The sequence below is a fragment of the Dermacentor silvarum genome, chromosome 7, assembly GCF_013339745.2.
Source record: "Dermacentor silvarum isolate Dsil-2018 chromosome 7, BIME_Dsil_1.4, whole genome shotgun sequence".
Lineage (NCBI taxonomy): Eukaryota > Metazoa > Arthropoda > Arachnida > Ixodida > Ixodidae > Dermacentor > Dermacentor silvarum.
Genome location: NC_051160.1, coordinates 186672278 through 186686350, shown reverse-complemented (window position 1 = coordinate 186686350; position 14073 = coordinate 186672278). Strand labels below are relative to the sequence as shown.

The 14073-nt window shown below is 47.7% G+C and overlaps 1 protein-coding gene across 1 annotated transcript; it reads left to right on the top strand.

Moving 5' to 3' along the window:
- The first annotated feature begins 1056 nt into the window (after window positions 1-1056).
- LOC119459399 (mitochondrial-processing peptidase subunit alpha) lies at window positions 1057-14073 on the top strand. Its single transcript, XM_049671695.1, has 4 exons — window positions 1057-1199; window positions 7965-8176; window positions 12824-12945; window positions 13951-14073. Exons 1-4 carry the CDS (start codon window positions 1144-1146, stop codon window positions 14071-14073), a joined length of 513 nt encoding a protein of 170 aa, XP_049527652.1. The 5' UTR covers window positions 1057-1143.

Genomic DNA, 14073 nt, shown 5'->3' with positions numbered 1-14073 from the left:
CACCCGTCGGGGGCTTTGCCGTCCATTATCATTTTGCTCACTGCCTCTCTTAATGCTTTCTTAGATTTTGGGCCCAATGTCTTTATCAACATAATTGGGATGCCATCAGGACCTGTCGACGTGCTACTAGGAACCCTCTTCTCTGCCCTTTCCCACTCGCTTTGTGCCAGTGGAGCCACTGCACTGACTAGTCCATCCTCACCTGATTGAGCACATGCTATGTTTCGTTCTTTAAATTTTTCTGTCATTATTGTTCTTACATGTTCCATTGCCTCATCTCCCTCTAGTCGAACACCTTGAGCTGTAACTATAAACCTTTGCTCTAGGCTAGTCTTATTACTCAAGGAGTTGAGATGTTTCCAAAATTTCTTGGCTGCTTTTCTATCCTTTTTGTTTACTTCTGACAACCATTGGCTCCCCTTTCTTCTGATCTTCTCATTGATCAAATGGGATGCTTCCCTTCTACAGTTTAAAAAGTTATTCCATTTTCTGCCTACATCAGCTTCTGGTTCACCCCTCTGCTTTGAATATCTGTGTTCCCTGGATGCTTCCTGACGTTTCTCTATGGCCTTCTTAACCTCCTCATCCCACCAGCTCTTGGGTTTAAGTCTTCTGTTCCCTTTTGTCCCGACTCGTACCTTAGTAATTGCTCTAGCTCAAATAGTCCTGTTAAATTTGCATATGTCCATGCAAGTTAACAGGACACGGATGGATGGATGGATGGATGGGTGAGGCTGAACCCTTCAAATCGGGGGGTGGCATACGCCACCTAGCCATGACTATTAACATAATTTGTACTTTGTGGTGGGTGAAATTTCACCCCTGTCTTAATTTTATCCACCAATCAGATAACCTCTGTTTGGTTATTTCTACCCGCTTAAAGTCTATTTAATACACACCCGCACACCTAGAGCTCCTATATGGCATACGCACACCCGCACTGCAGCGCTCCTAGCGGCGGCCGCCGACTTTCATTGCAAAAGGTGCCACCCGGAAGGCCGCGGTCGGTACACTAACCAGTATATTTTATTTTAGGCACTATAGTTCGGTCAACATTCCACTCTAGCGGCTGTAGTTGTTTTTGAAGACACTTTCGGTTTCTGTTCTGAACATCAATCCAGTGTGCGTGCATAGTGTAACAAGATGGCGTCTGGTTCTTGGCGTGTGCTGCCGAAAGGTGTACGAAATGTCCTGAATGGGTGAGTATACGACCCTTGGAGCATATTGTCACTGCGCAGTATTATTTATGACTGCTCGACAAGGAGTGGCCGAGCGTTTGCGGCGGTCACAGTCAGAATAAGTTCGTACGAGGCAGCGTTCTCAAGAAAGGTGCCGGATGGATAGGTTGTGAGAAAAACTAAAAAGAAATTCACGAAACAGCGTGGAAGTCAACTTAGAAATCAAAGGGTTTGAAAAGCACAGCCCACTCTACTACTATTCCTGCACTGTTCCCCGTCGAGTAGCCCTGTGGTTGCGGAGCACACACACGTGCCGAAATTGGAGACGCGCCCGCGGTGCCCCCTCGACTCGTCTGCACCAGTGGCAGGGCGCTGCAGAGTTGCAGTAAATGCAAGCCATAAAATTAGAAATGGGTGGAGCAGTCAGAATGAGTTCAGGCGCTTAGAGGGTTTGTACTAACTCAGTGCATAGAGGTTTCAGTAGCTCAGGATACACCTTTATCGATGGCATTTCTAAAGGAGCCTATGACAACGTAGTCAGGGAATTGTTATGGGATTTTCTGAAGCACGAAGGCATAGACAACGATTTCGTGGAGCTGCTGAGGGAGGTATATAGAGACAACCGAGTACAAGTGGTGTGGGAAGGTCGAAAAGGTAATGAGGTGGGGGGAATTCACCAAGGCCGGACCGAAGCAGGGATGTCCTCTGTCTCTGTTGTTCACGCTGTATGCTAAGGGCATAGAAAGACGACTGGAAAACAGTGAATGAGGGTGATCCTACATGCCTAATGGACAAATGGTGCAACAGAATGTCCCTGGACTGATCTATGCCGACCACATAGTGCTACTAGCAGACAATACGAGAGATTTGCAGGCACTTGCGAATATCTATGGCAATGCAGCGACAAATCTAGGCCTTAAGTTTAGCACAGAGAAATCGGGAATTATGATGTTTAATGAAGAGACGAGTAATTACGTGGTGTCAATTTAACAGCAAGTCATACCCATGGTCAAGCGATATAAGTACCTCGGCGTATACATAAACGAAGGAAAGACTTACTCAAGCACCCACTAAGATAATCTGAAAATAAAGGTGAAGCGGAATGCAGCAGTAATGAAACACAGAGCACTGTGGGGCCATAATAAGTATGAGGTAGTGCGTGGAATCCTTAAAGGAGTAATGGTGCCAGCGATAACGTTTGCAAATGCCATTCTATGCTTAAAATCGGATATCTTGTCGGGGTTAGAAGTTAACCAAAGATCGGTAGGCCGGTTGGCTTTGGGAGCCCACGGTAAACCACAAATGAGGCAGTGCAGGGTGACACGAGTTGGGCCTCTTTTGAAGTCAGAGAAGCACAGAGCAAAATTTAGTTTTAAAGGAATACTGAGGGACATGGATCAAAATAAATGGGCGGCTACAGTGCACAAGTACCTGTGCTTGAAAAGCGTGGACACAGAATGGAGGAAGATGTGAAGAAAATTGGCAACCAAGTACAGGATAATTCAAACTGTAAACAGAAAACCAGGAATCATCAGAAAGAAAGTGAGAGAAATAGAGACAGTGAATTGGATGGAAAGAATGGAAACACAAAGGACCTCAGAGATTTACAAGAATGAGAAGAAAGAAATTAGAAGGGAAAATCTGTATGATAACACAAAGGGCAGTGCCTTGCTATTTGAGGCTCGAACTGGTTGCCTAAGGACGAAAACGTACCGGAGCAAATATTCGGAACTAGATGAGGCATGTGTATGCTGCAGTAAAGATCCGTAGACCGCTCAGCACATCCTATTGGAATGCGAAGGGATTCACCTAGTGAGAACCGTAGGTAACGTACAACTTCCAGAAGCGCTTGGGTTTAAAGTGGACGGAAGCATCATCCGGTCAGCAGTCAAGATAAGCAAGAGGCGTTAGAGTATTGGTGGAAAAAAAGCAGGGAAGAGATTGATATGACCTGATTTGATCTCTTAGTCATAGGTAGAGGTACAAGGTTCATTAAGGAAAAAAAAATGAAATGTATACAAAAATGCTAGTTAAAAAACATGTATAGCATACCTGATATTGTCGCAAGACGCGAAGAACAGCACACAGGACTACGGTGCAACAACAAACACAAGTCTTATGTTCAAGGCCCACGAATAATTGGCCGCGCCAACTTTATCCTCTTTGGAGAGAGACATGCTTGTGCTCGTGTCCCTCACTTCGATGTCTTTTTTAGTCGTGACAGCCTCCCTTCCAAGAAAGCATCGTCCTGATGCTTTATCGTGACCATGCCAGGTCCTGTTCATGCATATGCTGCAGTGATTTCATTCGGACAAATAAGGCTTTATCCGGACGACGTGCACAATGTTCGTTGTATGCCGTCGACGCCTTGAAGAATGTGGGTGATTTCATTCGGACAAATAAGGCTTTATCCGGACGACGTGCACAATGTCAGGTGTATGCCGTCTACGCCTTGAGGAATGTGGGCTCTTGGAGACGACTTCATAGTTAGACGTCAGATGACTTTATACGGACAGAAGTACCACCTTTATAGTTTCTCTGAAAGGTAGTTGACATATAACTCACGGACAGATGGACGTCCTACTCAAAAACTTTAGCCTGAGCACTCTACATCGTACTCCTGCTGCTGACGAATATGTATGTGTGCAAGTTGTCAGGCTTCTTCAGCACGATGAGTAATGTAGTCAGCATCAGTTTCGACGCCATCACATCCATGTTCATGCTGCAGAATTGCGTCGAACATGGTTGTGACATCGTGACCGTGGGGAAGGCAGAACGGTGTCATCCTCGTTGTCTCTTGCTGAGCCGTATTGTATGCAAAGGGGACATACAGCAATATCTCGTCCCAGTTTTTATGCTCTACATTTGGTGTTTGGTCAGTGGCGTTTGGCCAACTGTGGACGTCGAAGAGAAGCAGATCCGAAACTCATCAATAAGCTCGACGAGTCTTTCTGTGTAGGTAGCAAACTTGGGCCGACATGAATCGATAGAGGCACAGTCGGTAGGTTGGCGTAATCGTCTTGTTCAACAGTCATGCAGTCGGTAACACCATTGAGCTCTTCCACGTATGCAACTGCCATACCTCTTGTAAGATGCCGGCGTTCAGGGCTAAAGTTTGTGAGTAGGACGTCCGTCTGTCTGTGAGTTATGTCAACTACACTCTTGCAACTGATACGCCATGACTAAACAGCAGAGCAGGAATTTGTTCGGCGATCATGTTGGAACACTTTGGCCAGTCGCATGTTACAGGCACAAGAGCTCTTGAGTGCAGAGGGATGGTCACATCGTCATCGAAGATACATAAATGCTCATGTCGCTGATTGTCACAGGGTACGACCGAATCTGTGTTCATCCAAAACGTGACCGACCTGTCTGGAATGTTTATAATAGCGCCGTATTCGTGCAGGGAATCCATTCCCAATATCACGTCTCTGCAGCACTCCAGTAACAAAAGTGGCCACAAACGTCGAGCTACCGATATCAATTCTGGCCGTGCATTTGCCTGTTGGGGTCATCAATTGACCTCCCGCCGTTCTTGTGTGGGGACCAGTTCATGATGTTTTGACTTTATTAAGGCTATCGGCGAGTTTCTGGCTGATTATCGAGAAATCGGCCCCAGTATCTACTAACGCGGTTACTGGATGCCCGTCTAAGAAAACAGCGAGGTCGGCACTTACGACTTCCCTTGGGATCGGCAGAGGCATATTGTCCGATCGCATGTGTGTTGGGGGTGTTGTAGCATTTCGACGGTCAGCAACCTAACCCCCAAAGGTCGCTCCTGTTAGTTTTCCCGACGAGGGCTAGGGGACTTGCCGCCCCTGACTACATCAGCGTAACTGCGACCTTGCAGCGAAGAGCTCCGTGCAGGCGAAGGAGAGTGGGGTCGACAAGTGAATGGATGTCCTTGTGGAGCAATGTCGTCATTGTTGTGCCTGTTTTCGAAACGAACTCAAGGGAAGGTGGGTGGAAAGCTCTGGTATCCGGTGTCACAACACGGGTAAAAACGGAAACGTGGCCGGGGGCTTCTCCACAATAAAAGCACAAAGGATGGCGGTCGACGGTGCGCCACATGTCCGTCCTGCGAACAAGTGGTTGACTTGTGGGCATCCTCTGCGGCCAAGCTGCAGTTGCCTGCGGAGGAAAGTAGGCCGATGATTGTACAGGTACACTAGGTTGCGCGGTCAGTGGCTGGGCATTGTACGGCGGGGATGGCGGCTCATTGAAAGGAGGAGCCATTGGTGATGAGTTGTAGGCTGCTGCTGGAGGAGGACGATAAACAGCCGATGCGTAGCTAACAGACCGTCGGTCCGGTAGGGATTCGGGTGACGAGAATGCCTGCCTGATTTCTTGTCACACAACTTCTGCTACAGAAGCCCCAACTGACTCCTGTGGAGTCACAAGAAGGTTGCGAATCTCTTCACGAACAACCTCCTGGATGAGCTCACGAAGCGAATACTCATTGCCGGAAGCCAGAGCAGAAACATTGCTTGAGGCGTTGTTTGGGCGATCGTAGTGTCGGCAACGTTGTTGCAGTGCCCGTTCAGTGGACGTAGCCTCTGAGATGCATTCCGGAGCGGTTGTCGGTGGGTTGGAAAGAAGACCGGCGAAAAGTTGTTCCTTTATGCCTCGCATCAGATGGCGGATTTTTTTTTGCTTCCGGCATCTTTGGGTCAGCGCGGCAGAGCAGGCGAGTCATGTCCTCCGCAAACATGGCAACGCTATGATTCGGTTTCTGGATGCGCGACTCGATTAGTTGTTGGGCAGAATTGGGACGATCGTTGTTTGCTAAGGTGGTTGAAAGCTGCTGTCGAAACTCATCCTAGGAAGTCATTGTGGCTTGCCGGTTCTCGTACCACGTACGAGCGCTGTCCGCCAGGGTGAAGTAGATGCGTGCAAATTTTTCTTCTGCAGTCCACCGATTCGCCTTGGCAACTCGCTCGTATTGCGCGAGCCAATCTTTGACATCCTCGTAAGCATCACCATGAAATGTCTCGGGAGTCTGAGGTTGCTGCAGAGTCACCTGAGAAGCTCCTGTGGTTGCCATCTCATTAGGTGGTGGTCCGGTTGGTGGGGAGTTTTCGAAGAGGGTTACCTCCGGGCTGAGGCCCCGCAGTCGGCGACTGCAGCGGTGGATAGGAGTGTCCACTGTAGGAACAGGTTGCGGGTTTGAACTGGGCGTTGCACTCCGCACAGTGTTCCGGGCATCAGGGAGTACCCCGCACCTCCACCAGTGTCGCAAGACGCGAAGAACAGCACACAGGAGTACGGTGCAACAACAAACACAAGCTCTATATTCAAGGCCCAAGAATAATTGGCCGCGCCAACTTTATCTTCTTCGGAGAGAGACATGCTTGCGCTCATGTCCCTCACTTCGTTGTCTTCTTTAGTCGTGACAATATCTTGCAGGCTCGGTGACTATTTGTCACCGCCCCGTTTCAAAGGGGAGGCCATTAAATCATCGTCATCATTTAAAGACATCAGCCATTCGTTACATCATAATTCAATGTGTTTTAGGTCATTTTGAAGCAAGGGCATATCTGAAGCATTAGTTATGCGTCGATAAATTACACAATAATCTGCAAACAATTGAATGTGAGAAGAGATCTCAGTAGGAAGGTCATTAATGTAAATTAGAAAGGGTCCGAGAACTGTGCCTTGTGGTATGTCTGAAAGTAAAGGAGATCGTTTTGATGAGTGCATATTAGCAAATGCAAACTGCTGCCAGTTAGTGAGATAGCTATGCATCCACTCTAGTACAAATGGATTAATGTTGAGACGGGAAAGTTTTAGGAGTAGCCGTTGGTGTGGAACTTTGTCAAATGCCTTTTCAAAGTCTAAGAAAAGGGCATCTACAGGTACGTTCAAGTCAAGGTTAGAACTTAGATCATGAAAAAATAAAGCTAGTTGAGGTGTCACATAAAACACCTTCACGAAAGCCATGTTGAGCAGGATGAAATAGGTTATTGGATACTAAAAAGTTTACAATCTGAGAGTAAATAACATGTTCCATTAGTTTGCAACAAACACTGGTGAGTGAAATGGGGCAATAACTACTGCACAACGATGGAGGACCTTTTTTAAGGACTGGAACAATCTTGCCAGTCTTCCCGCACCGCTCCTGATGGCAGATTGCTGAAAAATAGCACATAAAATTGCTCTCACAATTGTTTTGGTGTTTTCCAGCATTTTTGCGTTTATTTCGTTGACACCAGATGATGATGTAAGATTTAGTGAATCACTTACTGTCTAAATGCCGTAAGGACAAAAGATAATATCAGGCATGACTGCATGATCGAAATGAGAGAAGTTGTGAAGACGGAATCTGAAGAGACTCCCCAGGGAGTGCTACAAGGGCCACTCAACCATGTGGCCGCAGCCCCTTGGGACTGATCATCCCGGTCTTCAACAGAATATCGCCACTGTCCAGTGCGGCTTTGTGCCAGTAAACATTCTATGAGCTCCTGCGTTGTCGCAGTGCTTGTCCCATGTTGCTATGGCTCATACAAGACATCTCTGCTTTTAATGAAATACTGACGATGTTCATTTCTAGTCCTGATCACTTCATTATAACCAGGCTTGACAGTACCATTATGATGAACACATGATTTGTTTAAATCTGATAGTGCACTTGACTTGCAGCTTACTGTTGGTAATTGTTGAAAATTATGGGCTGGGCATAGTAAGTTGGCAAGCTACAAACAACCATTTCAGGCACTTCTCATAAAGAATGGTGTGGTGGTGGGAAATGTGCCAACATGTAGTGCCGACGCCCTGTGCTCTCCCTAGCAGGCACTGTGGCAGCCGGCGGCCACTGTCCACTACGGTCCCAACCACCGAGCAGATAACCCGGGTGCCGCTGTCCCAGCCGCTGCCAGGCTTTCCCAAGCCGGTGTATGCTGTGCCCTCGGCTCATGACCATGCTACGGAGGTCACCACCCTCAACAATGGACTCCGGGTGGCCTCGCAGAACAAGTTTGGCCAGTTTTGCACCGTGGGCGGTGAGTGGGACTACTAAGCACACCCATCACTGGAAGCTGCTGCACAGTTGTGGACTGGTTTTACCATGCTTCAGCAGCTAAACGAAATGCCAAGATGTCTTGGTGGCCACTTGACATGTATCTCCAAGATATTGTTACAGGGAAAACATTAATTTACAATTATTTACAATTTAATAACCAGGAACCAAGTGCTCCTGCCATGTGTGACCAACTAGCCCACTTGCACAAAAACAGCTGCAAAGGATGTGGTGCCAATGTTGTTGTGTCTTCCATCGTGCTTTGTGTGCTGCTAGGTTCCCAAAAATGTGCCCTCCTCTCGATTGTTTGGCTATTACAACCTCATATGTTGGACTGTCAGGCTATACTCGGCGACAGCTTTTCTTGACATTGGAGCGAAGGCTACGGAGGCGGGGCCTCCGCACATTTGTGTTACTGCGTAAGTAGTCCGGCAGCTTGCAGCCGATTTCAGTTCCAGTTTCGGTTTTCGCTAGCTCGCAGGGCTAGTGTGTTTAGCAAAACGTATTCGTCGACAGCTCGGGCTGACGGCACCTTACTCCAGCATAAACATTCCTGCTTGGTTTGTTTGGAGACCAACTTCTTGTCACATTTAGAGTATAGCCTCCTCGTAGAATGAAAAGGAGAGTTTGTGGCCACACACGGTACCGCCGGCACCGGGGACGCCAAGCCACCAGCAGGCGGTGCCAAAAACGTGGTGCCGTCCAAGAAATAAAAAAGAAAAAAAAATTAAGGCGCACACTAACTTTCTTTCCATCAACAGCTGCCCATACTTGTTCAATATTTATAATTAAGAAAGTATTATTGATTTGGGCCAAGTAACTCTTAGAATCAGAAAATAAAACAGGTACTATTTCCTGGCGTGCGCATGCAGGCGGTTCGGCTCTGTAGCTTCCACAGTGCTGTCAAGAAAAGCTGTCGCCGAGTATAATACAGTAAGACCTCGTTAATTCGGATTTCATGGGACCGAAAAAAATGTTCGAATTAACCGAATGTCGAATTATCGAGGGTATCACGAAAACAATAAACAAGTGCTTACTACGTCATCACGCTTTTATTTACTGAATGAATCAGCAAATCCTGTTTCTATGTTGCACTAAAGCATTGCGAAAGCTGCAATTCTAGTCATCTCGTGACTGATTAGCGATCATAGCGGCGAAGGCGTCGCGACTTCATTCACAGCGCGGCCACGGCATGCGCCTTCATCTGAGATACGTGTTTCACTGCCACGTGCACATCCCGATTATTTTTTCACCAGTGTCGCCAGGTCGCTGCCCATCGTGATGTAGACAGTGTTCTTCATCCTCGACAACTTTGCACCGAGTCAAAACGAAACTACTGTTTGCCGCAACCGCTGTGGAAGGAACCACGGCCGCTATCGACGCGATCATGGATGGCGACTACGCAGTCATGAAGGCGCGTGTCCAACGTGGTGCTATACGCGGCAGTAAACGCAAGAATAGAGGCTTTAAAGGCACAAATAAGCACGAAGCATTCCGCCGTTGCTGTCATTCAGGTACGATTTCTACTGATGGCCGTGGCAATACGAACTCCGCCGCTTCGTTTTGGTGGGTGCACCGTTTTTGCTATTTGGCGCCGCACATTTGCGACGCTCCATGCTCACTGAGCTCGGGGATTTGTTCGAATTAACCGATGTGCGATCAAATACGTCCGAATTATTGAGAGTTTTATTGCATTAAATAATGCATACGCCTGCCAGGACCAAAGGACATGTTCGAATTAGTATCTCATTTTCAGAATTAACGAGGGTCGAATTAACGAGGTTTTACTGTAGTGTGCAGTAAATACCTCCAAACATTGTAGTACTAGTCCCTCAAATGAAAGGACTTACAGGAGATCCTTATTATCATGCTAGGTTACAAATTAAACATCTTGCTGGGTCACTTCTCATTCTTGCCTTTTCAAGCCGGAGATTGAGCTCTCCTTCTCTTCCTTCCAAAGCTGTCTCGTCTGTGACATTTATGGTATTTGCAATCTATTTTTCTCTGCTAAGGCTAACTCAAGATTTCAGAGAATAAAGCTTTTGTTTTTACGTTTGAACTCCATGATACAGTGAGCGTTGCGACACATTTCATCTTGAAAATGGATGCTCAACTAACTCCGCCATGTGGGGATCGAGGTGCCTTCCCGCGCCTCGTCCCCCAGCTCGCGCGTGGCGCTTAGCTCGATCCCCGGGAACCGCCGCCGTAACGGCAACATGGCGGACACGGCTAGCGCGCCGGACTTACTTTCCCGCGCAAACCGTGCTTCTCCCCCCCGGAATTGGACTTGCCCCGCGAGACACGTCACCGGGACGCGCCCTGATTGGCCTCCCGCGCGGCGGCCCCCGGGCACCCTCTCCACCCGAGCTCTCGTCCGCTGAGCGCTTCCTCGCCACGAGAGAGGCTCACAGGCACGCAACGAGGTGGTTACATGAGACCTTTGTTCTCGCGACTCGTCGTTATCGCGCTTGGCGGACCGCTACCCGGTTAGCCCTAACGCAGCAGGCGCGCGTACTCGATCGGTCTTGCAGCGAGCCTTGGTCCGTAAGCGCCGTGACTGTAGCACTGAGCTGTACCTTGGGTGAATAAACCCGTGTTTGTTGGCGATCTGACTCCAGAGCCTTCTCTGCGCCGTGTCGGAGAGTCGACGAACCCTGCCGTAGCGCCTTTGTGCGTGCGGAGTGGAGGAGCGTCATGCCCTTTCCTGACCGTCGCTCGTAGGGTAAGCCTTGTGCAAACCCATCTCCACAGCCACTACATCAGTAAGTGTGAGTGCTAAGAGCAGTGATGGCTTGTGGGGCACCCATTTTCTTGCAGTCCATGATTCGATTGTCTTGTAATCCTTGGATGAAGCAGGCCGATGAAGAGGACAGTGAGGACGGTGTCAACACAAACACTACAGAACAAAAGATCTTGGATAACTGAAATCATTTGGGTCTCAGTTGATCTCAGTTGTCCCATTGCAACCAGGCTGCAGCACTGCTTGCAATGTGCTGTGAGCAGAGGGCACTCGGTAAATGAAACCAAAAATGCAGTGAAGTGTACTTGGTCTACGTGTAGTGTTTGTACAAAGGAGCTGCTATTTTGTTTGTCTTGAATGACTGACTAATTTTTGTTTACCTGCCGCCAATGTGAAAGTGTGCAGGCCTGCATAAAAAAAAGTTTGCCATGAAACATACAATATGCACGTAAAAGACCCTGCCGTTTTTGTGCATTACTTGGACAGACAAATTTTTTTTTTCCGCACTGATCAGAGGGTGCGTGTTTGGAACCATGAGAGTTGTAGTTGTCATTTGTCACTCTGAAAATTAAGGGTATGTCACAATGACGAAATTCAGTATTTGTGGTATGGTAAATAATGTAATTGTCGCAGTGTCAGCAGTTGAAGCAACTACAGTAGACTTGAGTTAATTCGACTCCGGTTAATTAGATATTTCAGTTGATGCGATCCCAACCGAAGGCCCCGGCTGGTGTATATGCATTTCTATGTGTGCAAAGATTCATTAGTTCGATCCTAAAATTGGCATTTGCTGCATAATTCGAACTTTACCAGTCTGCACACACGTGCCTGACCCATACGGTGATCCCAATGATAACCTCTTTAGTGGCAGTGTCTTTCTCAATGGAGCTTAGAGGACAGCTAGGGTGTTGAGCACGTCATCTCCCGTCAAGAACGACTACGGTATTTTTGTCCTGTCCTAGGAAGATTTTCAAGCAATAACGGTAGCTCCCAATGACTGATTATGGTATTTACCCGATTCTAATGGGTTCCTTTTGTTTTCCAAGGAAATTGGGCCGAATTTGCCTGCGCGGATGCAAAACCACCTTTGCAGCGTTTGTGTGCTTTACCGCATAACATGGATTGGGGTGAAGCTGACTTGAAAGGGGCCAGGCCCCATTGCAAATTGTGGTTATAGGCTGGAAGTAGCGTTTTGTCGAAATTGGTTTGTTAGTGGAAGAGAGGAATCAACTGTCTTGTCGTCATGCCGCTAGGACGCAAGCATCACTGCCAACTCTCTGCCCATACCGGAGCCGAGGGACGTACCACAGCGTAAGCTCCGCCTCCTTTCTTGCGCCTTCCACTTTGGACGATTAGTCGTGGTAAGTGATGAAGCACGCATGGGTAACCGAGGCTGGGAGTGAAGGAAGTGCGGCGTTTGGCTTGGAAATTTGTGCTGCTCTCGTGGTGCGCAGTGCTGCAATACTTTGCAGATACGTCATGTATCAAGTACGCTTGTTTGTTAAAAATGGCCAATCCTGGTGAGAGGCCCTTTAAAAACCATGTGGTGAAGCTGACTTTAGAAAACCAGCTGCCTTTCCAAAAATTGGGTGCGCGTTAGATTTCTATTTTGGTTAGGAGCTTTAAGTCATTTCTGTGTAAGTTTTCTACTTTGGACAACTAGAAAGTTGGCGCGCGTTTGATTGGGAGGCGGATGAAACGTCAAGCACATACTGCCGAATGAATCTAAGATGTTGGCATTTTTTTTTCATCTTGTTTCGACCCGCCAGATAATTATATCAATGTCATCGGTCCCGTCAGGGTCGAATTAGCGGAAGTCAACTGTGTTGTGTAGACTTTAGGTATAATTATGTAAAAAAGCTTTTATCATGTAAATCTTTCTCATTGCAGTTGTCATCGATTCAGGATCACGGTACGAGGCTCCTTACCCAAGTGGAGTGTCGCATTTCCTAGAGAAGCTGGCCTTCAATGTGAGTCTGAGTTTTCTGTTGGCTGTGAACCACTGGAGCTGGGTTGGTTGGTGCACCTTGTTGCTAAATGTCGAGTGCATGACAAGTGGATGTTTGTCCATGCACTGTCTCTGTATTCTGTAGCCTTCAGTGAATATATTTCTTAAAAGTGTGAAGTTGAAGTAATAGGAATGTAAGGGGTTGCGGATAACGCATTGAGCCTCATCCAGAAACAAATTACTAAGATGGCAAGCTGTAAGTGCCAGACCCAGGGAGCCAGTGCGACATCTGTCCTGCACCTTCCGATAAGCCCTTGCAATGCTGCTGATGTAACTGCTCATTTGCAGCATTAGTTGCCACTCCCAAATCATTGTCCATTTGGGTATTCTTTGAGATTGAGGAACAGAAGGTCAGCTTGGATGGGCTGTCACATGACGAGTGTAGCTACATGGATTGAAGCCAACGGAGGAATGTTTATTGAAACAGGCATTTTGTATTAGTCCTACAGATGTGGCAAAGACAGCCACGTGTGATTGTAGTCACTTGCGCAGTCACTTGTACTTATCGGTCGGTGCACACGTAATTGGGTAGACTTGACAAGTACGATGCATTTCCTTTTCTGTAACTTAAGAAAGCCCTAATTATGAAACCTGGTTGAAGTTTGTGTCGTTTGGTCTGGTCGCCAGAATTGCTGCGTTGATTGTTGGAGGCATGTCGTGCTGGCTGGTCACCGGGCGCCTTGGTGGTCTTGACCCTGGGTGGGCAGCACTGAAATAGGCGCTGTGGCTGGTTTTGATTAGGCTGACTATCCCCAGGCAGTGACAACTCTGGCTTGGAAAAGTCCTCTCTGTCCGAATCTCATTTTCCAAGATCTCACTGCGAAAGGGCTCTTCTGTTTTCTGAAGTCTGTTGTGCCGCCACGCTTGGTTATCCTCCGTGACCACATGGCACGATCTTGTGGCTGGCGCTCCCGAATCTGGGCCCTACGAGTCCACTCCATGCCTATACTCCTATCACCTTTTGTCGAGTAGACATCTTTGGTGGAACTACATGTGTTTGAACACTCAGCTGCCTCATGGAGTCCGGAAGGTGAGCCGTCTAGCCTGGGAAGCCTTCCAGTGGCGAGAAGCCCAGCAACCCAAGCCTTCCTTGGTTCCCCTGTATCTGAAACCCCTTCTTGGCGGGGCTTGA

Bases quoted from the DNA above. Each gene is read 5' to 3' on its own strand.
- LOC119459399 (XM_049671695.1), top strand. From the start codon at position 1,144: ATGGCGTCTGGTTCTTGGCGTGTGCTGCCGAAAGGTGTACGAAATGTC. The intron at 1,200-7,964 runs GTGAGTATACGA...TGCTCTCCCTAG, and splicing joins GTACGAAATGTCCTGAATGG to CAGGCACTGTGGCAGCCGGC. The intron at 8,177-12,823 runs GTGAGTGGGACT...TTCTCATTGCAG, and splicing joins CCAGTTTTGCACCGTGGGCG to TTGTCATCGATTCAGGATCA.